The sequence below is a fragment of the Fusarium vanettenii genome (genome assembly GCF_000151355.1).
Source record: "Fusarium vanettenii 77-13-4 chromosome 8 genomic scaffold NECHAsca_11_chr8_3_0, whole genome shotgun sequence".
In the NCBI taxonomy this organism is placed as follows: Eukaryota; Fungi; Ascomycota; class Sordariomycetes; order Hypocreales; family Nectriaceae; genus Fusarium; species Fusarium vanettenii.
The window spans coordinates 215,307-238,746 of record NW_003315873.1 but is presented as its reverse complement, the minus strand read 5'-3'; the positions used below and the strand labels follow the sequence as shown (position 1 = coordinate 238,746).

The 23,440-nt window shown below is 53.5% G+C and overlaps 7 protein-coding genes across 7 annotated transcripts; 2 read left to right on the top strand and 5 right to left on the bottom strand.

The window, feature by feature from the left end:
- Positions 1 to 127: 127 nt before the first annotated feature.
- Positions 128 to 1,492, bottom strand: NECHADRAFT_47370 (uncharacterized protein; the record flags this gene model as incomplete). Its single annotated transcript, XM_003048250.1, has 5 exons — positions 128 to 581; positions 638 to 678; positions 729 to 1,093; positions 1,150 to 1,172; positions 1,227 to 1,492. 5 exons carry the CDS (start codon positions 1,490 to 1,492, stop codon positions 128 to 130), a joined length of 1,149 nt encoding a protein of 382 aa, XP_003048296.1.
- Positions 1,493 to 3,827: 2,335 nt separating this feature from the next.
- NECHADRAFT_83989 (uncharacterized protein) lies at positions 3,828 to 4,547 on the top strand (the record flags this gene model as incomplete). Its single annotated transcript, XM_003048450.1, has 1 exon — positions 3,828 to 4,547. The coding sequence occupies one exon, from the start codon at positions 3,828 to 3,830 to the stop codon at positions 4,545 to 4,547; it is 720 nt and encodes a 239-aa protein (XP_003048496.1).
- A 367-nt stretch (positions 4,548 to 4,914) lies between these two features.
- NECHADRAFT_47654 (uncharacterized protein) lies at positions 4,915 to 5,541 on the top strand (the record flags this gene model as incomplete). The annotated part of the gene is made up of 1 exon (XM_003048449.1): positions 4,915 to 5,541. One exon carries the CDS (start codon positions 4,915 to 4,917, stop codon positions 5,539 to 5,541), a length of 627 nt encoding a protein of 208 aa, XP_003048495.1.
- Positions 5,542 to 6,043: 502 nt separating this feature from the next.
- NECHADRAFT_105122 (uncharacterized protein) lies at positions 6,044 to 9,265 on the bottom strand (the record flags this gene model as incomplete). The annotated part of the gene is made up of 6 exons (XM_003048249.1): positions 6,044 to 7,234; positions 7,290 to 7,604; positions 7,656 to 7,955; positions 8,012 to 8,665; positions 8,719 to 8,909; positions 8,974 to 9,265. 6 exons carry the CDS (start codon positions 9,263 to 9,265, stop codon positions 6,755 to 6,757), a joined length of 2,232 nt encoding a protein of 743 aa, XP_003048295.1. The 3' UTR covers positions 6,044 to 6,754.
- Positions 9,266 to 12,708: 3,443 nt separating this feature from the next.
- On the bottom strand, positions 12,709 to 15,240 carry NECHADRAFT_47711 (uncharacterized protein; the record flags this gene model as incomplete). The annotated part of the gene is made up of 1 exon (XM_003048248.1): positions 12,709 to 15,240. The coding sequence occupies one exon, from the start codon at positions 15,238 to 15,240 to the stop codon at positions 12,709 to 12,711; it is 2,532 nt and encodes an 843-aa protein (XP_003048294.1).
- Positions 15,241 to 16,107: 867 nt separating this feature from the next.
- Positions 16,108 to 19,522, bottom strand: NECHADRAFT_101381 (uncharacterized protein; the record flags this gene model as incomplete). Its single annotated transcript, XM_003048247.1, has 4 exons — positions 16,108 to 16,712; positions 16,761 to 16,869; positions 16,922 to 19,357; positions 19,441 to 19,522. 4 exons carry the CDS (start codon positions 19,520 to 19,522, stop codon positions 16,115 to 16,117), a joined length of 3,225 nt encoding a protein of 1,074 aa, XP_003048293.1. The 3' UTR covers positions 16,108 to 16,114.
- A 353-nt stretch (positions 19,523 to 19,875) lies between these two features.
- NECHADRAFT_63039 (uncharacterized protein) lies at positions 19,876 to 22,909 on the bottom strand. Its single transcript, XM_003048246.1, has 5 exons — positions 22,689 to 22,909; positions 21,450 to 22,620; positions 21,045 to 21,395; positions 20,217 to 20,994; positions 19,876 to 20,165 (listed from the first exon to the last, which is right to left on the bottom strand). Exons 1-5 carry the CDS (start codon positions 22,769 to 22,771, stop codon positions 20,020 to 20,022), a joined length of 2,529 nt encoding a protein of 842 aa, XP_003048292.1. The 5' UTR covers positions 22,772 to 22,909; the 3' UTR covers positions 19,876 to 20,019.
- Between the last annotated feature and the right edge of the window lie 531 nt (positions 22,910 to 23,440).

Below are 23,440 nucleotides of genomic sequence, written 5' to 3'. Positions count from 1 at the left end.
ACCGAAGTATTGGCGACCAATTCGTTTGGAATCAAAATGTGAGTCGCTAGGATGCATGTCCTTCATGACGTAGGTATATCGGGCTTCTCCCGTCGAGATAGGTGAAAGTTTCCATGAATCAGACATCTCAGTCGTTGTGGTCGTTGTGGTCGTGTGTACTTCTACTCGACTGCCCCATGGAACTCTGCAAGCTGGACAAACCCCAATCTGAAGCTTTATGAGCTTCAGGAGTCCAGGTCACATTTCTCGGCTCATTGTCTGCTGTTCTAGGTCGTTTGCGAGGAGGTGCCTCTTGCTCTGACGGATTCTGTACTCGGCCTGCGCGAACTCGACCATCTCTCGGCCAGACCGGCCAGGAGCGGCGGAATCTTCCGGTAGTCGGTGCAATCGTACCCGGACGAGATAGAGAGGTGTGCCTGGGGTGAAGATTGTTGAGGAAGATGCGATTCGCATGGCTATGACAGTTGCAGTGGCAGGACAGGTCAGGGCCCGAGGCCTTGACAATCTTGGCGATGAGTTCAGCCATGGAGAGTTCGATATGAAGTTTGACTAGATATGCGACAGGGTGGAATTCGACGTATCTATAAACACCAATTAGTGAGAGAACATGCCAAGACCTTCGGGACTCGGGACACACAGGAAGGTATACTCAAATGACATGCTCGCAATGATTAGCATCTACAGCTGTTAGTCAAGCATCACCAAGTCCAACGAAGAACATGACCCACATCCATCGAAATAGAAATGGTAACCATGACCAGGTTGTAGCGATACAGCACCACGTACTTGGTGAGGCCGTAAGAGATAAGTGAGGAGCGCACGAGATAGACAAAGTAAAGATTCAATGCCAGATCGATAGCCGCGAATATGCCCTTCTCGACTCGGTCCCAGATGTCGTTGATGTAGATATAAGTCTTGTTGATCTGCAGGCGAGCGGGGAGCCAGACACAGAAGACAGAAATGTTGATGACGACAAGTATAGCGAATGTTCCCCATTTTATTCGACGGACAGTAGTCTGCGAGACTGCAAGGAGAGCGATCCGGTTGATGATGATTTGCATGATGCAGTGAATCTGAAAGACCCAGAGAAAGACTGGATGAATGTCAGCCGGGGTCTCAAGGCAGTCGACAAGAGGAGCTTCGTCATACGAATTGCAAAGTAGATTTCGAAACTATTCAGTGAATGTTAGCCATGTGAAAGGCAAAAAAGGCAAGGTCCATCATACCCAGGAGGAATATTCCCATGAACATAACCCCAGGCAAGTCCTCCGATGATGGCGCTCGAAATTAGCTCCAGCCAGATGAGGACCATGTACGTAGTAACTCTTCGAGCACGTTTCCATTGGCGATATGTTTGGGTAACGACTCGAATAAGGCCAAAGGCAGTCAGGGTGAGAGCCATTCCCCATACGATGCTGACAATGGCCAAGTCTTCACAGCTTGGCTGATCGAATTGGTACCATGGTGGGATTAGGGCGCCCTTTTCCGGCATTGTATCATGATCGTTACTCAGGTTGAAGGCAAGAAGTTGGTAAGAGAAAGCGTGGTGGCGGAAAGTACTGTTGCAGCAAGAGTATCGAAGTGGAGGGCGAGTATATGAAGGAGCAAACTGGACCAGACAGGACGGGTTTCAACATGGGCAAAATTGCAAGAGGTAAAAATATGATCTCAACAGGCACGGGACCTTTCATCTCAATTAAAGCAGCAGCAGCAGCCCTTGGGGTATTTCCCGAGCCCCGACCCTTGTCGAGGAGGCGGGTTAAGCGGTTCAACAGCGCAGGCGAGTGCAGCAGTGGCGTCGAGCGAGGCTTGTTGTGAAACTAGCGCTGAATGGCGACTCTGTGTTGAGGGCGTGGCGTCTGCTTGGGACTGCCCGATGAGCCGGTCGTGGAGGGTGAGCAGCAAAACAAAGCTCAGTAATCTGTGCGATCATAGCTTGTGTGTGTGGTGTGGATGGTGAGGGCTTGAAGAAGGCTTCGGGTTGGCGTCTTCCCGTCACCGCTCAATCGTTGACAACTCGCCCGGCGGCAACGTGTGGCTCGGCTCGAACGAGATGGATCAAACCCTAGGTCATCAGATCAATTGCCTTGCCAGCAGAAAGAATTGCTGCAGACTTGTTGGTGGCACGCAGGCAGGCTTGAGTAACCCTGGTCGACTGAGCCTATCGTCAAGTGTCTCACTCGCAGAGGTCGTAACCATCAGCAGCAGGTAACGCCATATCGAGATGCGCTTTGATGCACGTCGATATCCGAGAGGGTCTTTTCCCTTATTCCGCTGCAGCGTCGTTTCCCACCACACCGTCATTGTGCTCGTCAACGAGGACAAGAAGCACCAATGAGCTCGTGTGGTCTATCAGCTGGGTCAAACCCCGGCTTGATCCCGCAGCAACGGGTCATAGCCAACTCGCAGCAACAGCCCTAGTCGGCGATCGTGGGGGATCCTGCAAGACCAATGATGGATACATAAGGCGGCCAGCCGCTGGGTCCGGCACTTGGAGGGTGAGCAAGGGAGGTTTAGCGGGAAACGATACGTCAGATAAGTTCCGTAGAGTGAGCGCTTGTTCAGGGCGATGTGTAGATGACGTCTAGATTTGACTTTGATAGATCGCGGGAAGGATTCTGGATATCCGGGCGACGGATGGTGAATTGGAGAAATAGATCAAAGATTAGATTGAAGCTCAGTACAATTGTGGAACAAGATAACACGTGAAAGAGAGAAACGTGACTTGGTGTTTAACGGTTGATGCTCAAGTGGATGTGAATAAAAACGGAAGGATCGACCTTGACTTGCGGACGATGAACACGATGCCTTTCAGAGGGCCCAAAGGCTTCACTCGGTGATCAAAATCAAATTGATAAGGTTTCATACCATCAACAGTTTTAAGACGGACCATTGATACCCTCTTGATGTCTTGAGGGCCCTGAAAAGGCCCTCGCTACCATGAAATCGCCAGCACTCTCCCCATTAGCGTCATGGCGCCATGTCAGCTATGCACGCCTGCACTTCTGCTCCTCCTCGGTGAAGAACTTGGAATAACCCGAGAAGACGAGATCGCGGCTGCAGCTGTTGTTGGGTAGGAGGCCTGTGATCGTCCAAGTTGGCGATAAAGGTTGCCTCATGCTTCTTGAGGGCGGCCGCTGTGGGAAAGTCATGGTTGCAATCGTCGCATCGGTGTCGAACTCGCTTGTCGGCCTTCCTCTGGGCATCTAGGTGCCTCAGAAGATGTAGTGCTCTCTCATCTCTCTTCATCTTGAGATACCCTGCCTCATCTCTCATCTTCGCCCTCTCTCGCCATTTTTTTCAGGGTAGGTGAACAGAACACTAACCTACAGCAGCAAACAACTCGTCAAGGTTATCGCAAGTACCATGTTTAACACGAAAATTTAAGTGTCACGTTCATTGTTGGCTAAGTGATTGACTCCAGTCGAGTTACCTTGTTACTTTTTTTGAAGTCACTGAGTTGCAATGCTTCGACCTTGTTAGACGAGGTTCACGAACCCAGGCTTCAGAAACCCCGATTTTGATACTACACTCATCTCAACACCAACGTTCAACACTGACAACATTTATTCAGAACGTTTCTACTTTGCCATGTTGACACTTGATAAGCATCTAACTCTAGAAATATCCTATTACTCATCCCATAGATACTATAGAACGTATTCTATTCACCCATACCAAATGAACTGCATCAGAACCTACTCTACTTTAGTTATTCTATGACTAGACTCTGTGTTACTTGAACCTGACTGAAGATATAAACCTGTATGCTTGTCTCTACTTAGACCTTACTCCTTAATTTCCAAACATCAAGACCTCGCAAAACCATGTCGTATTATTTCCAGCCTCCCCTCGTTGGCCTCCCTGCATACTTCTACCCGGCCACCCCCCTCTACTACCAACTCGCGCCTGTCCTCTTGCCTCTACCCCGTACCACCATTGTTCCTTGCATCAGGATCAAGGTAATCTTCCACAGAGCCGGAATAGTCCTTGGATCGAACGACGCTGTTTACCATACTCCCCCATCTCGAGAGACACTGCTAGGAAACCTTGCCTGGTGGTCCAAGAATCATGGCCTAGGAGATAGAGTATACTCAGGACAAGCAACTATTTATCTAACAAGTAGTTTGCTGTCCACTCTATCGATCCTGCCCGAGACTGGAGTTGTGAGACCTTCGAATACTGTAAAGACAGTTTCGCTTGCAGAACAACATTCGGTCTGGCAATTTGAGACCATGATGTCCGAGATAGGGACAAGGAACCTTGGGGCATTTATTGTTGTGGATGTAGGAGCCTTTGATCAGTTTCACGGGGCTACAAGCCAGAACAACATCGCGCAGCAACAGAATCCTCGAACGACAATCCAGCAAATTGACCAAGGTGCTCCATCGGATGATGAACCCACAGATGCCGCACCTACAAATGGCGCACCCACAGATGATGCAGCCCCAGGAGATGGCCAACCACCGCAAGATCAGAATGATGGGCAGACACAGCAGGGCAATGATGAGCCGGAGCCAAGTCAAGGGGGAACTGCAAACGGTTGAAAGAGAATGAATTCGGTTGATACATGTCAACAACCTTTTCAGAAACAGTGAGCAAAATCGTTTGATCTTGATGAAGAATACCAAGTAAACGTTTGCAAATGTCAATACATTGAATTGTCCCTTGCCTCATCCAAGTATTCTCTTCTACTATTACTACTTTGGCTGTAGCCCAACCAAAGCTACACCCCATTGAATCGCAAACCAAGTTTTGAACAATAGTTAGACCCAAACCAGACGAGTTTCCAGACAAGATTGATCCTGAGCTGCCAGAGATTCTCTTGCCCCCCCTTTCACAACCGCAACCCATCCCCATCAACACAACTTCACAACTCACAAACTCCCACCAAAGCAGAAACAACAAAAAACAATGGACGTCTGCATCACCGCCCAAGAGCCCTTCTCCTGTGAGCCCATGGGCTCAAAGCCCTTTGAGCCAGTGCAGACCTCCCAAAAGGCTGCCAACGACGCATCCGCCTCCGCCTCGGCTCCTCTCCTCCTGGGAGGCAAGTCCTCCCCCGAAACCTCCAAGCCCAAGGAGCTCGAGTTCGAGCTCATCACCTACGATCCATCCAATGACAGCTCCCTCACTCATCCCTGGGACGTCGCCTCGGAGCCCGTTCGTCTCCCCGTCGGCTCGACAAAGAGCCAGCTTCTCAACTTGCTTCGCACTCAACTCCCAGTTCCCTCGGCCTCGGCCAAGAAGACGGGCACGTTTCGCCTCAGCCGCACCATTCGCCGCCAGAAGCTCGACGCTGCCACTTTGTTCCTGACGTTTGGCGGTGTGATCGTTCCCCTGGGTCCCAAGGAGGAGGACTGGCACTACCGCAACGCCATTACCAAGACGGACCTCCTCGAGCGTACCGAGGGGGAGTGGTACTTGATCAAGGAGATGATTGCTGCGTCGAGTGGTTCGCTCAAGTGCTACATCGTCATCCACGGTGAGGCGCCCTCGAACAGGAAGTCGTCTGGTTGGTGGTTTAGCAGCCGCTCCTAACACACACCTTCAAGCCTATCAATGCAGAGATTCTCGCCTCAAGACAAAAGTTCAAGACATTAGAAAAGGGGATAATGGCATCTGTTCGGACATGACTGACTATTTGAGAATGGGATTACTCGCATGTGAAGAATAGGATCTTGTGGTGGAACTTGTGGTTTGACCGAGAATTAGGGAATACATGGAAAGGAACCCAACTAGTACTAAATGACATATGTTGTCTGATGTCTTAAATGTGAATACTAGCCAGTTGTCCTTTGCGTCGCTGGTGAATGCATAGCTACTACTTACCTACCACGCATTCATGGCGGCTCACTGCCCCAAGTTGACAACCCTCATCATCATACACATACACACACACAAGCTGCGAGAACAAATAACTTTGGGCGAGCAAAAAGATATTAAACTTCTGCTATGCAAATGCCTCTCTGTTGAATAGCATCAACAATGTTACCAAGTAACAACGCCTCAACTATCCCCAGATCGGATGCAACAACACAATAAGACCAAACGCCATAGTTAGCCTAGGTATAATCTGAACAAACCCTTGATATCCACGCGCCCCCCAGACTGCTCATGAGCCAACCTCTTCATCTCCATGGATCTCTCTCTTGTCTTTGATACTTGGTATAGCACACCCTTTCATAACAGCAGCATGCCCGATCCAATCCTCTTGTCTCTGTAAACTCCCCCCCATCCCAATACACCGGATTGCTTGCTGGGTGTCTTTTTCAAAACAAGGAAAAGAAAATACTGGTCAAACACAAAAGTAGTCAGGGCTTCCGACGCCAACCCGTGCCGTGAGCCTCTGTAGTCGTACACGAGTAACTGCAACTCCGTTACCCAAATTAAAGCCCGGGATCCCCCTTTCGCCTCTATCCATCCACCCTGCCCGCTCGAGAATCCGAATATGGTGGCATCGTCAACCGTCGGGATGCCCATTGTGCCTCGTGCAGCCTTCTGAGCATCCACCATGCAATAACCACAAACACGGCCAGGGGTAAGGGATCGTGACAACGGCGAGCAATTGCGCCGAACCATATGCTTTCCAATCTCCCACATCCACAAGATTTTCCAAGAGCCAAGTCCAGAGCAAAACCAACCTCGCAAAGACGCCGCCATGCAACATGATGCATAAGAAAAAAACAAGGAGCCGCAACACGCCTGCTCAGACGCCTGCTGCTTATAAACAAGTTCACCTCGTCCGACGTGTCTACGCCGGCGGGTTGCCCTTGAGGCGCTTCGTCATACGCGGTGTGGGAGGCTTCGCGTTGCGTGGCATTCCGTTCGTGGCCGGTGTGGGAGCCCCAGATCCGTCCTCTTCCTTGACTGCTGAGGGCCTTCTTCGCTTATTCGATGCTGGCGACGTGTTTGCGCTAGGCCCGCTTGAACCAGTACCCTGTTGGCTTTGCTGCATCTGCATTCCAGGAGCCTGCATGTGACCAGGCGCCGGGCTTCCAATGTGAGGTGATCCAGGGAGGTTCATGTGTGCCGTGGCTGGGCTGGCACCCATGGGAAATTGTCCGAAGCTAGGCGTACGAGCCCCCGGGGGCATCGGCTGTCCGTTCATGGTGGGAGGGACTCCGTTGATTTGTGTCGCGACGTACTGTTCGAGAGCCTGATAAGGTCCGAGGCCGGGATTCGAGTGGAAGAATCCGAATAATGGGTTCATCTGTCCCATCACTTCAACAATCTGGACGTAGTTTATTAGCCTCACTCTTTACTTACGCTGAGTGAGTCACCCCTACCTCAAGAAACTGGAAAACCGCTTGTGTTACACCCTTGCTGTTGACTGCAGCCTCGGGGAGATCTACGAGAACCTCGGGAGGCTGGGTCTGAGGGGACTTAAGTTGTCGGCCCTTGCCCTTCTTCGATAGTTCTGGCGACTTGCCGTCCTGTGAGTTAGTCTTGTGCCATTCCTTCATCCACATGTGGGCGGGCTTCGCGGCATCGATGACCTGCTTTCGCGAAATGTATTCCTCGTGGCTGGTGGTTAGGAACTCGAAGAGTTCGATCTTCTGCTCAGCGTCAAACTGTGCCCGAAGTGTTCCGCTCGCAACCAGCTATCAACCCAGTCAGTCTTGGTTTGCATTCAACACATTCATGCAACTTACGTGGGATCCTGTCTCGAACCAATACACCAGACTAGCCTTGGAGTTTTCTATGCAGTGGCAGTCTCCAGGCAGAGGTCGATCTGTTACGCCCTTGTCCATAATCAATTGCATGTTCTTCACGCCGCTGCCAAAGTGAGTATGGAAGTATCGTGCGATGGCGGGATAGGCAATCTCGTATTGCTTGTCGGTTGTGTCCTCGGCGTCCGTGATGTGCAGCGAGTGTCGGAAGACTCCGTTTTGAGAGAAGAATCGAGCGACGAATGCGTTCCAGTAAGAGAGATCATCTCGACCCTTGGAGCCCTGTTGATGACTTGTCAGTCTGAAACGTGCCGCGATCGGGTGAAATAAGGACTTACCGGATATCCGCTCAGATGCTCGCTGAACTGCATAAGCTTCAACAAGCACTGACCCTTCATGTTATCCCTTCGCTGCTGCTGCTGCATCATCGAATTCTGGATCGCCAGCTGTTGCGCCGCCGCATTCATTTGGTGCTGCTGCTGTGGTGTCGGAGCCTGCGGCTGGGGTTGCGGCTGAGCCTGTGGTTGAGGCTGGGGCTGCGCCTGGGATTGGGCGGGTGTCTGGGGAACTTGCGGCTGGCTATGACCGGGCGGCATCTGGTTTGGCTGGGCTGGAGTCGAGTTGGGTGTTTGGGCTGGAGTTTGGGGACCAGTGGGAGCTGGGGTGCCGGCCTGAGATGATTGCTGAGGGGTTTGCTGGGGTTGCTGACCAGGTTGTTGTGGTTGCGATTGAGGCTGTGGCTGAGGCTGTCCTTGAGGCTGCTGGCCCTGTTGGTTCGCCATCTGGTTCTGGAGGGAAGCGGCAGCGAGCTGATTCTGCTGCATAGTCTGCATGTTCTGAGCATTCATCTGCATCTGCTGGTTTGGGTTAGGGCCACCCTGCTGCATCTGTTGCTGAGCATGAGCCGCTTGCTGCTGCTGCTGCTGATGTTGCTGTTGCTGTAGAGCAAGCTGTTGAGCCATGATAGCCTGGGCTTGAGGGTGTTGCTGTCCCTAGAAGTGTTAGCCTACAATGAGCTGCGCGTTTGCGAATCACTCCCACTCACCGGACCCATCCGGGCAGCTCTCAGCTGGTGAAGTTGCTGGGGGTTGAGGTTCATCTGGGCCATGTTCATGGGCATGCCTCCTTGCGCCATGTTGGCCTGGAAAGCTTGTTGAGCCATCAGGTGTCGGGCCTGTTGCTGGTGCTGGAGGAGTTGCTGTTGTCGCATCGCAGCGATCGCTTGCGGGTTACCGACTGTTAAATAGGACGGTTAGCAGGTGCAAAAGCATAATGACAAAGGTGCCGAGAGAACACGTACAGTGCTGTAATTGCTGCTGCTGGAACATTTGTTGTTGCGCGGGATTGAGGTGCTGCAAAGCATGAGCATTTGGGTTCGCACCCGGCGGCATACCGCCCATCAAGGCAGGGTTTACTTGTGCTCCGGGAGCAGAGACCATGGGTCCGCCAAACTGATGAGGCATCCCGGCGTTGGGAGCGCCTTGCTGGCCTGGGTTGTGAGGCATGCCGGGGCCCATAGGGTGGCCGGCGACACCTGGATGACCCATACCGGCGGGATGCCCAGAGAAATTTGGGCCCATACTGGTTGCCATCATGACTGAGTAGTCGGGTCGATTATCCACGGCGTGGATATCGACAGGCGCGTTGTAATACTATCGCATGCGCTGGCGTTGAGCAATGGAGATGACCGGGCTTTGGCCTCGGACGCGGATGCGAAAGTCGAAGGTTGGGTATTGGGTGGCGGAGGTGATCTATCCTGTTTCGCGTGTCGCGACGGGACAGGGTCGGGGGCCCAATGCGATAGCGGTCGAGTCCGATTAGGTGAGGTCGGCGACGGCAAAACAAAGAAAGAAGAAGCAGAAACTCTCTATCAAGACGTGGATCGGCAAGGCGAAGAGGATCGACGAGGCATCGGCGATGGTGGAAAAAATGAGGTTTGGGTTGAATTGGTGGTGTGGTTTCGCGATGCGGATAGACAAGAGAAGTGGCCGACGGGGGGAAGACCGGACGGCAGGCGAATGAGGTGACGATGGGGCGAGTGGCACGTCACGGGATTCCAGAGGTCGAGACCGGCGGACGGATTAGAGGAGCAAGACGGACGTGGCCGTCGTGGTGGTGAGGAGCGATGCCGAAGAGCAACGCGGATTGATGAGAAAGAGGTTGATGATTGTCGGGATGGGAAGGGGTCCAGGGGAATGGATGCGAAAGACGCGGGAGTGCGATATGCCACAATCAGACAGCCAGACGAGACGGGAGAGCGATCCGCTTTCAGTGCTTGCTTGATGGGCTGGGCTGGGGGGAACGGGGCACGGGGGGGAAGAGGGAGAGACGGGAGTCGCAGGGACTTGGGCTGGAGAGTGGGCGAGTGGGTGGACTCTGGGTTGAATTGCCCGCGCGGGCGCGCTTGTCCTTGCTCTTCTGGACTGGACTCCAGCTGGCACTGAGACGATGTGCGACGTGCGACGGCGGGCCCGGCACTGAGGTACGCTGGGCTGGGCTGGCTTGCCTCGACCCAACAGTGAGGGAACCAAGAAGTGAGAGACGTCCGGGGGGAGTCTGACGTGACGGGGGGTCGGGGGCTGACCTCTTGTCGAGTTGGCTGGCTTGGTTGGGGAAGAGGAGAAGAAAGAAGAAAAGAAGGAGGAGGAAGAGTGAGGAGCTGCGAGTGCGAGAGCAAGACAGGCAGAAGGTGGAAGAGAAGGGCGCCGGTATCGTTGCGCGGTTGGTGCCTTTTTGGTCAAGAGTGGACGGACCAAGGATAGAGGTCGGAAGAGGGACGAGTCAAGGAGGACTGTCGCCAGGCAAGGCAAGACAAGGCACGGCGGCCAAGATACTCTGTCTAGCTCCCGAAGGCTATCTCACCCGTTCCGCTGTAATAGTTGCTTGCTGCGATCGGATCGGCCTGTCACAGCAAAGAGACGCAGTTGACAACAAGAACCGGCTGCGCAGTTCGACAGAGATCGACCGTTTCTTACAGACCGGGGTGGTGGGCAAAGTGATGGCCCTCTTTGTCTGTCACAATCGTCCTGGATCGATGCGCGAGCGGGCTTTCGGGGGGGGGGGAACCAACCCTCACAGACCTTGAGGCGTGGGTGGGATGGAGTGGGTGAATGAATGAGCACAGTAGTTGAACGAGTGAGTGGGCTCAAGTGGCAGCACGGCGAGTCCTGATACGTGAAGGCAGACAAAGAGGTGGGAATTTTTCGGCCAACACGGACCAGGGACCCGAGACTCAAGGTGGGTACAATGCAGTTAAGCCGTAAGAAGCCCCCATGTCGCATCCGGCGATGGACACAAACAATGCTTCAGTGTCTGTGAGAATCTGTATGAGATGGTGATCCTGCAATTTACTTCCCCAAAGTCGGTGGCTGGGAAGTGGCCCCTTTACCCATCAATGCAGAAAGCCATAACCCGCTACAGTCATATACGCTCCCAGAGTAGAGATCCCTGACGACACGCGACGATTCCCAGAACCAGGGTCCGCGTTTCCCAATCCTTGGAATCGCATTCCACAAGCGCGTCTTTGAACCAGAGGTTTATCCGGACCAAATTTCCTTTCTTTTGCTGCAAGTTGCCGACGGGAGCAGTAGAAACAGACAAAGGGGAAGGAGTCAATTAGCTGCGAAAAGTCAAAATCTAGATCAAACTCTCCTGTCGGATTCCAACCCGTGAAGGAAGAATTGTCAAAAACTCTCCGGTCGTCACGTGGTCGCAATTAACCGCCTCCTCCTTTTGTTTGCCAGAAAGGAAAGACCTTAGGTAATACGCTCCGTAGATAAGGTCAGCGACAAATTTGTTCCATGCATCTATCGCGGCTCCGGCATTAGAGAACTGCTTGGCTTCCGCCGCTAGAGCGTTTAGGGCTAGATCACCGGTCACGTGCGGGGACACAGTGCAGACAAACGAAAATTTTCGCCGCACTGTTGGGCAATATCTTCACTCGTCGCGAACCTCGAATTCATTCTTTCCAACAACAATCCTTTCACACTCTCGACAAACCCGCCTTCTCTCTGACCATTTCGTGAGCACCACGCGCGAAACCGCACAGCAACGATTTCCCCGGAGTAAGCTGTTTTGATTTGGACAGCTGAGCGATCTTTCTGCGTGTTTCTGGTTGCAATATCGATGGTCAATTTGAGGGATGGCTTGAAATTTTTCCATGCAGCCTTGAAATGGTAAGACCACACTTCCCCCTTTCTCCTGCGTCGCCGCTTTCCCTCTTCCCCTATCTGAATGATGACACTTGTAAAACAAGTCTTCTTTTCCCAACCGAATCGACCATGAAGAAATTCAGTTCTGTTCGGGCCCTTGGCCTGTTACTTGCCAGTATCTTTGTCTGACTACACACCACACTTTTCACCTGATGGCAGAAACGTGCTTTTGCAGCTTTGCTAACGAGACTGCGCAGATTTTTCACTTGCTATCACATCAACTTTTTGCGACTAACCACAACAGCTCAACGGGCTTCCTCTCAACGGACAACGTAAGTTTTTTACTTTTTCTTTTGCAACAGCACAAACTACACGACAATTTGCATGATGAAATTTCCATACACATTCGCAGTTTCCACTTGAGTCCCGATCGAGCCTTTTTTGGGACAAATGAAGGTTTATTCTTCCTTGGATGTCTGATCATTGTCGATGTTTTTTGCTGTTGCTCTTGACGACATTTCTAGAGTCGAAGCTAACAAAACAAAAGAATAGGTCCACCTTGAGTATTTGCACTGTCTGTAGTATACAATGAAATTTTATATCAATCTTAAACTTGCATCCACTCGTGAAAATTCTGAATGTGACTGGTTCTTCTCATCTTAAATCCTTGTCTCTCACTGGATGCTCCAAGAGCCACTTAACGTCCCGTTGATGATCTTGATGTAGGGAACTCATTCATTTCCAGATATGGTTTGGTGTATCTTGTCATTTCGGTCTTGTTCATCTCAACATGTCGTATCCCAACGCTCTAGCAACTATATCCATATCCACCTTTGACGGGCACGCTTCAACTGTTCTTCATCTTCAGAGGCCGTCGTCACTTTCTAAGCAACGCGTACCTCATCTCTCAAGTCCTCCCTCCTAACCCTACCACCAACAATTCCTCTCCTATTCCTTCCCGTCCGACCCCTTCCAAGCCAGTTCAGCTTGAGCATCTTGCACAGCTCTATGACCTTTTCGTTCCCATCATCGTCCGCATCCCCGGCAGACACCCCGGACAACACGCTCATGCACTGTAGCATCCGACCGACCATGTCGGTCACGTGCTTGGAGTCCTCGACGTTCTGCTCCCTCTCACGTAGGCTGCCCAGCGATGGAGGGGGAGGCATCCCGCCCGAGGGTGTAAATGGCCGAAGGACGCCATCGCTGGCGTGGCTGCCGAAGCTGACGTTGCTGATGGCGCGGCTGCGCCCCCCTGCCGAGCCCTCACCGAGAAGCGTCGTGCTGGTGGAATTGTACGAGGCGACTGAGGGGTCGAGGGACATGGCGGTGCCGGGGCGGGCCATGGAGTTGAGAGACTCGGAGGGAGACGTGGAGAGAGCGGCCTCGGGAGGGGGTGACGACAGGGCCATGTTGGCCAGTGACGAGGGGAGAAACTCTAGAGAGAGCCTCGAGAAGATGGTCTTGAGCGTCTCATAGCGTGGTAGAATGACGATATCTCTGTAAGCGATGAGGACCAGCCTCCTCACGTCGAGAACCGCCGAGGCCGGAGCCACGCGGGCAGGCTTGTCCGACGAGGCCGATGACGCCAGGGCACCGCCCCAGAAGTCTCGGGCCTGCTCTCCGGTCATGAGCGTACCGCACCCTGAGACTTCGAGGTCCAGCGGGAGGAATACGGCCTGCATGTACGGCAGGATGGACGTAAAGGTAAACATCCAGAGCTCCACTAGTGTTGGGATGAAACGATCCTCGGGCGTATTCCGTAGCGTCCGGTCAAGGGAAGAGAACCCCGTAGCTAGCAGATCACGCAGGTCCTCCACCATCGTATTGGGCGAGCGTCTATGCATACACCACTGAATATGCACCTGCACCACCCGGTTGAAGTCCTCAACGGGGAGACGCAGGTCCTCGCCCTCAAAGATGACCAGCAGCTTGGCTTTGAGGTACGGCCACGCGTCGTCGGCGGACATGTGGTGGTGAAGCCCGAGCTTGCCGGGATCCACGGGGTCGTAGATGCTCGACTGCGACGGCAGACTGCTCGGCCCGGGCCATTCGCTCTGCAGGTTGAAGCTCGACTCGCTCTCCAGGCGGCTGTCGGATCTCTCGGCGAGCTTCTTGTCCTTTTTGGTCTTGACGAACCCGGACGAGTTGGGTCCGGGGCTCGGGGGTATGTTGAAGTTGTACAGGGGGTTGGGCGCATTTGGATCCGTGGGTCGAGAGTTGCTGGATGCCGAGGAGAGCGGTAGATGATACTCATCCTTGAGTTTGTGTTTCTGCCGGGAGAGGAAGTGATGCTTCTTCTCCTTTTCCTTTCCCTTCTCTTCAGTAGGAGTCTCAATTGGTCGGATAGTAGCTGAAGACGAATTGTTGAGGTTGTAGATAGACTGATTGCTTGGGTCGACCAGACTGCTCGTGCTAAAGTTCCCACGCTGTAGAGCAGACAGAGCAGAGCCAATCTTTCCAGGACTCGGCAGCGGCTTGTCCTTCGTCTCGCCCTTGGTGCTAATCTTTCCAGGGCGTGAAAACAGCTTGACCTTTGACTTTTCCGTCTTGAGCGGCTTCTCGGACGCAGGCGGCGGAGGTGGAGGTTGCGAATACGGCTGAGGCGACACCGAGTGCGGCCCTCGCGGGGAGCTATGCCCCGACCGCGGGAACACAACGTTGGCCGCGGCCGTCGCAGCGGCAGATGAATGAGCGCCTCCGACGTGACCCCCGTGGTTCCCAAAGCCGCTATCTCGCGGCGCGCTGGCCTCGGTCAGGCTCAGCATCGGCGGGCTCGTCGGGCCTTTGCCCCCGCTGCCCCTTCGGACCCCGTCGTTCGGGTCGCCGGGGAAGGGGACCGTCTGCGAGCGCTGTCGCGAGTGGTTCTGATGCGACATGACTGCGGCCTGCGCCGCTATCTGGCTCGCCGACATGCCAGCGTTGGACGCAGACGCAGCCGCAGCTGCAGCGGCCGCCGCGGAGGCGGAAATAGAGGATGGGCCAGCGTGGTGTGTCATTCCAATATGCGACGACAGATTCGACGTGCTCATGGACGGTAGCGATGGCTCAAAGGAGCCCTGCGTAGCCGAATGCTTTCGCGAATGTCCCTTGAGCAGCGTCGCCGGAGACCCCTGAGTAACGGCCCGTGTCCCCGCCGGTCGGGAAAAGTTGTGATGTCCGAGGCTCGCGCTGCTCGAGCTCGCGGCAAACTGCTGGTATATGGGGGTCGCTGGGGAGGCGGGCTGTCCCTGAGGCTGCCTTGACTTTGGTATCGTGATGGAAGGGCGAGGGGTGGTGGCCTCTTCGTCGTCCGAGGCGTCGACGCGGCGCAGGCCAGCAGCGGCGGGTCGTGAGGAAGTCGAGATCTGGGCGGAAGAGTTGGATAGGGGGGAGAAGCTTCCTGGCCCGCGGGGCTGAGAGCGTGAGGGTTGCATTGTTGTTTATGCGACGACGGGGTCCCGTTACATCTTCATCATGGATAGACAGGGCTGTGGGGAGGTTCGGCCGTTTCGAAGGGGGGGGGCCGTGGATTTTGTAGATGGTCTGTGAGGCTGTAGATGTTTGTGCGACGCTAATGGTCAATGTTTATCGATTGCAAGGGAGAGAAGCTGAGGTTGAAGTGTCGTCAACGGTGAGAGCTGAGCCCCATGTTCCGTTCGGTATCTTACCTTATCCTGGGGTGCATGGATGTCAAAATGTGGCGTCCCTCGATAAACCCCGCGCCAACAGCTCCAAAATCTCCGACATCACTTTAACATCACCAACAATTGACTACATGCTCAAGTTCGGATTACTTCTGATCAATTAAACCGCCAACATGTCGCAGCCAGCTCTCACCGCAGACTACTCCTCCCCTCTCAGCGAGCCCTTCAACGTCTCCCACACCCTCCCCGCCATCTCTTCCTCCTCCTCCACAACCGACAAGACGTCCTACCTCGAAGCCCTCCGCGCCTCGATCGCAGACACACAGGCCACGATAAACAAGGAGCTCACAGCTCGAATGGAGCAAGACAAGGCAAGAGACGCCGCCGCCGAGGCTAAAGAGGAGGAGAATTACGGCGAGGAGGTGCAAGAAGAGGAGGACTGAGACTTCAAGACCAAAGACACACATATCTCGTCAACGACAACATGTGTTTATTTACGAGGGGTATTGCAAAGAAATATCATACTGGCTGCCACCGATCCAATCCATGCAAATGCTCATCAACACCAACATCCACTCGACCGTGGAGTCGAGCTGCGCATCCCCTAAACGACCCAAGTCGAAAGCAAAGAAAAACTCCCAGACACAAAAAAAAAAACGACCTTCTAAAATCCCCTACCCCAGCTTGGCGCCCGCGATCTATCAACCTTGTTACCCGTTGCCTGGTTCAGGCATCCATAGTGTACCACGGTGTTGTCCGGCAATACCGCCACCACGCTTCCGCCGATGCGCATACCGCCTCCGAGCTTCTTGTGGCAGACGAAGCAGTGCCGTTCATCTGTTATTGATACGTGCCTGTTGCGTCCACCTTGGCCGCCCTGGACGTCGTCACCCAGGTGCAGTCGCGCTGCGATGGAGATTCCCTCAGCTTGGCGCAGTCCTGCAACGATCCTTGCTTCGTTCACGAGGCTGTTGGCAGAGCGGATGCGGCCTCGGAAGTAGGACTCAAGTGACCGTACCGGGAGGTCATCAGGGATAAGTCCTAGTGTTGACTTTGCGGGAAGACGAGATCCATGCTTGGAAAGGAGGTCCAGTGCTGGCTCAAGGTTGGGCTTGTTCGGTGGTGATGGCTGCAGGTAGAGCGACAACAACGTGTGGTAAATGGATGGTGTTGTGTTTTCTGGATCCTCTCCTGCATCATCCCTTGCATTCGGCTGGGATGATGGATTAGTATCCTGAGTCAAGTTGACTCGATTACAGTAGCTAAGAAGGTTAGCTGTGACACAATACAAGGCACCTTGTAAGACATACTCTTCGGCTTTCTGGTAATCCTTCATCTTGAACACATAAATCTCAAGTGCCTGTTTGTGCTGGCCCATGTTGCTCAGCACTACAGCCTGCGCCTCGTAGAATGCCGGGTCTGTCATTGTTAGTACAACCACCACCCAGATAGCAATAGGGGTAAATCTTACCATCCCTTGGAATCAGCCCAAAAGCTTTGCTTAGGCTGTAAACCTGCCTCGATTCCCGCAAGAAGGTGATAAACCGGTCGAGCAAAGCATCCCACTCGTCACCCCGCTGCATTTGCTTCAAGTTCTTGACATAAAGCTCTACCAGGCGGTTGTGAAGATCCGGTGTCATATCCTCCAACTCGTTGATGATGTGCTCCAGATATCGACCCTCCAGCTGCATGTCCACGTCATGTAGGAACGCCACAACCTTCTCCCTTGGTAGTGTTTCTGCGTTCTCTGTATCGCCGATGAATATCTCTAGGGCCTCATCGGGACTGGTCTTGAGCGTCCACTCGGCATGTTCCAAAATCAGGTCGATTTCAGACGGAGGTAAGTTCTTGAGATACTGGATGGTACGCTCTGGTCCATGGAGAGTTGGCGCTGCCTCATCTGGCTCTTCAGCAGAGCCAAATCTGCGCAGCAACTCCAATGCCTCCTTATGTAGCTTTTTGCCGTAGAAGAAATCCACCAGCTCTGTGTAGCGGTTGTGTTCCAAAAGTTTCTCGTTGACCACGTTAGGATCGCAGAAGTTGGGAATTCGGAACAGTGAACCCGCCAGAGTTGGCCGAGAGAACATATAGGCACGGAATAGAGTCGTGTCAACCAATCGAAAGGTATTCCGTAGCTCTTCTTCCATCTTCTTTTCGGACTCATCGAGTCCCATCCTTAGGAAGTTCTCTGCCACATCTTCTGACGAGCCATTGCGTTCGCTTCGGGGCTTCAGGTTTCCAGTAACAGGGTCAATGACTCTTTGAAGTCGAGCACGAGTCCCTGCAAGGTAGCTGTTCAGCTCCAGGACAGCATTCATCAAATCCTTGTCCTTCAGTGGCTTATCCTCGTTTGACTCCGTCTCTTTGACGCTCGCGGTGTCATCGGCCTCAGGCGTTTCCCTCTTTGAGATAATGGACGCCGTGTCGGATTGAGGTTTTCTGTAACTGCCGGTAAGATACCGAGCGAAGCCCCCTTTAGCTACAGGCGAAGGTGATTCGTGAGGTGGCTCGGGAGACTCTGGAGTGCTTGGCCGTGTCCCATTGGTCTTCTTCGGAGATCCAGGGGCTTCTTCCTCCTTCTCTTCCTCCTCACGACCGGCCCATGCTGATAATTCTCCTGCAATTTGAGGAGGGTACATCTTGAGCACTCGCTCAGGGGGCGCGTGCACAGTGTCCTCATTGAAGAGATCCATAGACTGTCGATATCTCTTCTTCTTGAACAGCATCTCGGCTTTGAGCATCTTGACTTCCCGAAGCGTCTGGGTCTTGTCCTTCAACAAAGCGTCCTCAAGCATCTCGAGAATACTTATGGCTTCGTCAAATTTGCCACCATCCACCAGCTCCTGAATTTGAGAATCATAGTCTGTTGCGTCCATCTTCCACACGCACCGCTCGCTCGAGATGTGAAAGCCCTTGCCGGCATGGGCCAAGCTCACTGTGGGCGGAGGGAAGTGAAGCTGTGCCGCTCCTGGAAGAGCTAGATTTTGCAAAAGTGAAAGGGTAGACGGATTCCGGACTTCGAGGGAGCCTTTGGACGGAGCTTGTAACGCGAGGATATAGGGGTACGAGTACCCTATCGACTCTGGAGCTGACTGCCAAGGAATCTGCCGCCTCTCCAAAGGCTTCCCGTCATCGTCAATGAACAATGTGTTGATATCCTTGGCAAGCAACATCTCTCCTTCTGCCAGCTTGGCCGCCAACGGCTTGGGCATGTATCCCCCCAAACCCATATATCCCATACCAGCACTGCTCATAGCACCGAAGCGGCTCGTCTGTCCAGCTGCAGGGCCTGCCCCGGGGCTCACAATCTCCTCTATTTCACGGGTCACGACGTTGACCATGACATATCCACCGTTCATGCCGCACACCAGTTTCGTTGCGCTCGCCCATGTCACGCACCGGATCGACTCGGCCAGGATGACCTCCCCAACATCCTCTGCTAGCTCGCTCTCGTGCCAACTCCATAGCAGTAGCTTTCTCTTGACCGCAACCGCCAATCTGCTTATAATCTCGGGAATGCCCGTGTCCGGATCCTTGACGATATTGGATGTTACAGCAAAGCACGACGCGTTCTTGGTCCGGCTCAGTGTTTCGACAAGCTCGTAAGTCTGTAGATCGTACAACGAGACGTGATAGTTTGAGAGCGACACGATCGTGTTTGCTTCCTTGATTATGGCGAGCTGCTCAATGGAGCGCGTCGAGAAGCGTTCTACCTCACGCAGCAGGTCGGTGGGCTTCGTGGGCACCGTGGGTTCCGCGGGCACCTTCAAAGGGGCAACATCCCCGTTCGTAGGAGATTCCGGGGCGGCATTTTTATCGGCGGAACCGTTGGTAGGTTGGTCGGGGAGCTCGTTGAGGCGGTATACACGTAGGGCGCCGCTATTAAGGCCGACGAGAACACGGTCACCTAGGATCAGGTCAATCACAGCTCATGCAGCAACAGCCATTGTCTACAAAGAGACAACACAGAAGCCTGGAACAGTCTCGTACCGTACGCGAGGATCGTCTCGATCTTGGACCTGTCCCGCTGGCGCAGCTCGATGATGGGACGGGCTGTGAAGGCGGAGAGCATGGCGCCGGCCAGCTCGAAGCTGTGATGGCTATCCGGAGAGGAGGCGCATCAGATGAGGGACAAGTAGCAAAGGTGCAGAGTTCCCTAGAGCCGAACAAGGACACAGAGATGTTTGGTATCAGTTGTGTTGCCGCCTGGACAATCGCGAATTTGTTGGGTGCCGGAATCTGGGGCAGGGTCATGCCGCCCTCGGCGGGAACATCGACGTCAACGGATGGCCAGAGCTTCTTGCATTACACAGTAGCACAGTGCAAATTCGCACTCATACCAGGCAGCTGTAAATAAGACAACTTGAATTCCAACAAATTCCTCCTCTACATTTCAAAATGCAACTCGTCTATCGCGCACTTTGTCTATACTTGCTTGATAATATTGTAATTCTTCCAGATGCCAATAAAAACCATCATAGCCGAAGCCATAAAAAACACCATCAGTTCGAGCCAGAACCTCATGTTCATTCTCTCATCCACAACCAAAACTCCAAATGTCTCTCCCCTTTAGTCAAGTCCAGCAACTTGCATAATTCCATATCCCAGGGTCACGACTACAATAAGAGTCATGATACTGCTTGGCACACCACGGCTGATGAAATGCTTGACCTGCAGATACCGCTGGCCAAAGGGATCTTCCTTCATGATGGCAGCTATAACATGTTAGCTCAAGTTCAACGTTCAAAACAGACAAAAAAACTTACTCATGTTGGGGAAACCACTCGTGGGCAAGCCCATGGCAGCACTGCACATGAGAACGCCTCCCATGACAAGCAGGTTGGGGTGTGGCTGGTCCATAGCAACACCAACGTCAAACACGAGTGGTAGGAAAATCAAGGCAGCCACCGTGTGACTGATGAAAGTGGCAATGACCAGGATCAGTCCCGAGAAGACAACCAGCACACCGTATAGGCTCATGCCCTCCACCTTCTGGGAAACCAACTCGGCAAGTGTATGGAGGAGACCAGACGACCGGACAGCCTTGCCCAGAGACAGACCTCCAGCAGCGAGGATGATGATGGTCCAAGGGAAGTTGTTAAAGTCCTCCTTTGTCAGGATACCAATTCCGAAGAAGAGTACAATGGGGATGATGGCAATGACTCCCATATCTCCAAACTCGGCCTCAAGTTGATGGCTGGCACACCATAAAGCAATGGTAGCAACAGTGACAATGGTCACAAACCACTGGAGACCCGTAAACTTCTCCTTGACCGGTCGAATCGGGGCAATCGTTGTGCCCTTGCCGGGCTGGAACGTCACAAGTAGAAGAAGCCAAATCAGGAAGATTGAAACAGCGCCAACGGGGATGACGATGAAGAACCATTGGAGCCAGGTAGGAGCAGGCTGCATGATGCCCATAGCAACCACGTTCTGAGGCGACGCAATGGGAGAAAGCATGCCACCAATGTTGGAGGCGAGCGCAATACCAATGATGACTGCCTTGGACATGTTGGAATCAGACGGCAGAGTTCGAAGCATAGGCTGGTCCACTGTCAGTCTTGTTACTCATTGTATGTACCAAGTTAACTCACCTCAATGATTGAATAGCAAAGAACTGGCGCAGCCACATTGCTAATCAGCATTGATGCAAAGGCAGCCACAAACATGTTGGCGATCAGGACCGTCCTAGGCTGGGTACCAGCCTTGCTAAGAACCAACGTAGCCAATCGCTTATCGATGGTGCACTTTGACAGAGCCGCAGCCAGAGTGAAGCCACCAAGCAGAAGCATAATAACGGGCGTCCACATGGCAGCAAAGATGGCTGATGTGGCTTGCTTGGAATCAAGACGCCTCTGGGGCTTGCCGGGGGTCTCGTCGCGGACAACACGTAGGACGACAGAAAGGAAGGGAATCAGTAATGAAGTAACAAAGAGAGGAATAGTCTAGAAAGCTGTTAGCACACTGCCATTGAGACGAGAACTGTCGTGAAAGCTTACCTCGGTGGCCCATAGCAAACTGACAAACACCAACATCGCAAGGCAGTTTTGCTGCTCGGCCTTCTCCATGATGGGGAGCAAAAGAAGAAGGAAGAAGATGGTCATACAAATGATGAGAGTCCACAAGGACGAGCTGGCCAGCCACGGCGGCACCGTGATCCTGCCAAAAGGCGTGGGGATCTGAGACTTGATGGGCGTCTTCGCTTCATCACCTTGGAGTCTCCTAGTGATGTTGCCTCTCTCCTGACCGAGGAGCGCCTGGCCCAGTCCTGCAGCTTCAGCTCTACGCTCAATGCCGATGAGATCTCTCCACACAGTATTGCGTTCCCAGACAACGTGCTCTCTAAGGTGGGAGCGGAGGTCCTTACGGGCCAGTTGCTCATCTCCACCAGTGACGACCTCAGCGTATGCCTTTTCCATCTTGGCAATGTTCTCCTCAATGAGATGCTTAGTCTCATCCTTGAAGGGATAGGCAGAATCGACATAGGCCTGGAGATAAGACGTCTTGAGCTCCTTGTCGAGGATCTTGTCAAACTTCTTGAGGACCTTGCTGAAACCGGTGCGGTTGAGCTGGATATACGACTTGAGCTCACACAGCGACACGTAGAGGCTGATGATGCGCTTTTTGAGCATGATACCAGACGAGAACATCCCAGAAGAGAACATGAGCGACTGGTCGCCGTAGTCGTCAGCCGTGGTACTGTGCCTTCGCGCTCCAGCCCGACCAAAGTCGCTTGAAGCATTGAGGTCGTTGGAAGGTGGCTTTATGTTAGGAAGCGTCCTCCTGCGGCCTCCACTGCTTCTTCGTCTCGTCGTCAGACCGGTCGTCTCGTCTTCGTCGCTACCGCTGTCCTCGTTATCGGAGCTGCGGCTCTGAGGACTCCTGGATCGGAAGCCGTTTCGACCATCGCGGCGGCTCGACGAGGAGAGGCGTCGCATGTAGCGATTGTCGGCGATGGCGGATTCGGCTTCGTCGCCTACATCGCGTAGGAGCTGAGCAGCCTCCTCAAGAAGCTCGCCTTCCTTGGAGACATAGAAGGAGCAGATCTTTTCGAGCTCGACGTCGAGGGCCCTGGTGAAAACCTCCTCTGGGCTCTCGTGATTTATGAGAGGTCTCGACTCGGCATCGCCAGCACGGGCTTGGTGAACAGTCTTTTCGAGCTGGTAGATTCTGCGGGTGGCAATCATGTTAGCCTAGAGATGATATGATAGCAAGCAACAAAGGGAGGGCTAACGTACAACTTCTTGAGGTTGCTGTAAGCAATGTAGTGGCTGCTCCAGTCAGGAACAGCATTGAACTGGATGCTGTGAGAGAACTTCATCTCGTCCTGCTCTTCAAGCCAGCGGCGCTTGTCGTCTCGTTTGGCCCGTTTCCGGGATTCGCGATCAGCGGCGTCGTGTCGAGCCTGGATGGGCGGGTAGTCGACAAGCTCAAACTGCTCTCCGTCGTGGTCGCGTGGCAGCACGGGGGCTGTCTCGTCGTCGTGGTCTAGCAGGGAGACGGGTCTCCCTCCTCGTGTCGGTCGGTTGTCGTTGTCGTTGAAGCCGGGTCGCGGGCTCTGAAGGGCGGAAGGGACAGCGCCGGGTACGGAGGAGGGATTGTCGGGGGAGGATGGGGTCGGAATGGTTGCGACTCCAGAGACAGAACAAGGGAAGGGAGAAGCGAAGAGGAAGAAGGATTCAAGGTTAGGGCTTTTTCAACGGATCAAGAACAAGAGGCGGAGGTTGTGTGCCTGTGACGAGCGGCATGTGGTCCTGTTCGGTGCAATTGTGCGTCCAGTCAAGCCCAGTGTCCAGTGTCCAACGAGCAGGCGCGGCGCCAAAACCCAAGCCCGCCAAACCTAGGATGATATCCACCTTCTACCGTTGGAGATGGAGATGGGGGCAACCTTGACTTGAGGTGGGTGATGGTAGCCTGTACTGTACCCAGAAAAAAACTTGGTGTGTACAGCACTAACACCCACCCTTTGGGTCCGTAGCGTCGCAACCCG

Bases quoted from the DNA above. Each gene is read 5' to 3' on its own strand.
- NECHADRAFT_63039 (XM_003048246.1), bottom strand. From the start codon at position 22,771: ATGAAGTTCTCTCACAGCATCCAGTTCAATGCTGTTCCTGACTGGAGC. The intron at 20,995-21,044 runs GTGAGTTAACTT...ACAGTGGACCAG, and splicing joins TTTGCTATTCAATCATTGAG to CCTATGCTTCGAACTCTGCC. The intron at 20,166-20,216 runs GTAAGTTTTTTT...AACATGTTATAG, and splicing joins GAGTGGTTTCCCCAACATGA to CTGCCATCATGAAGGAAGAT.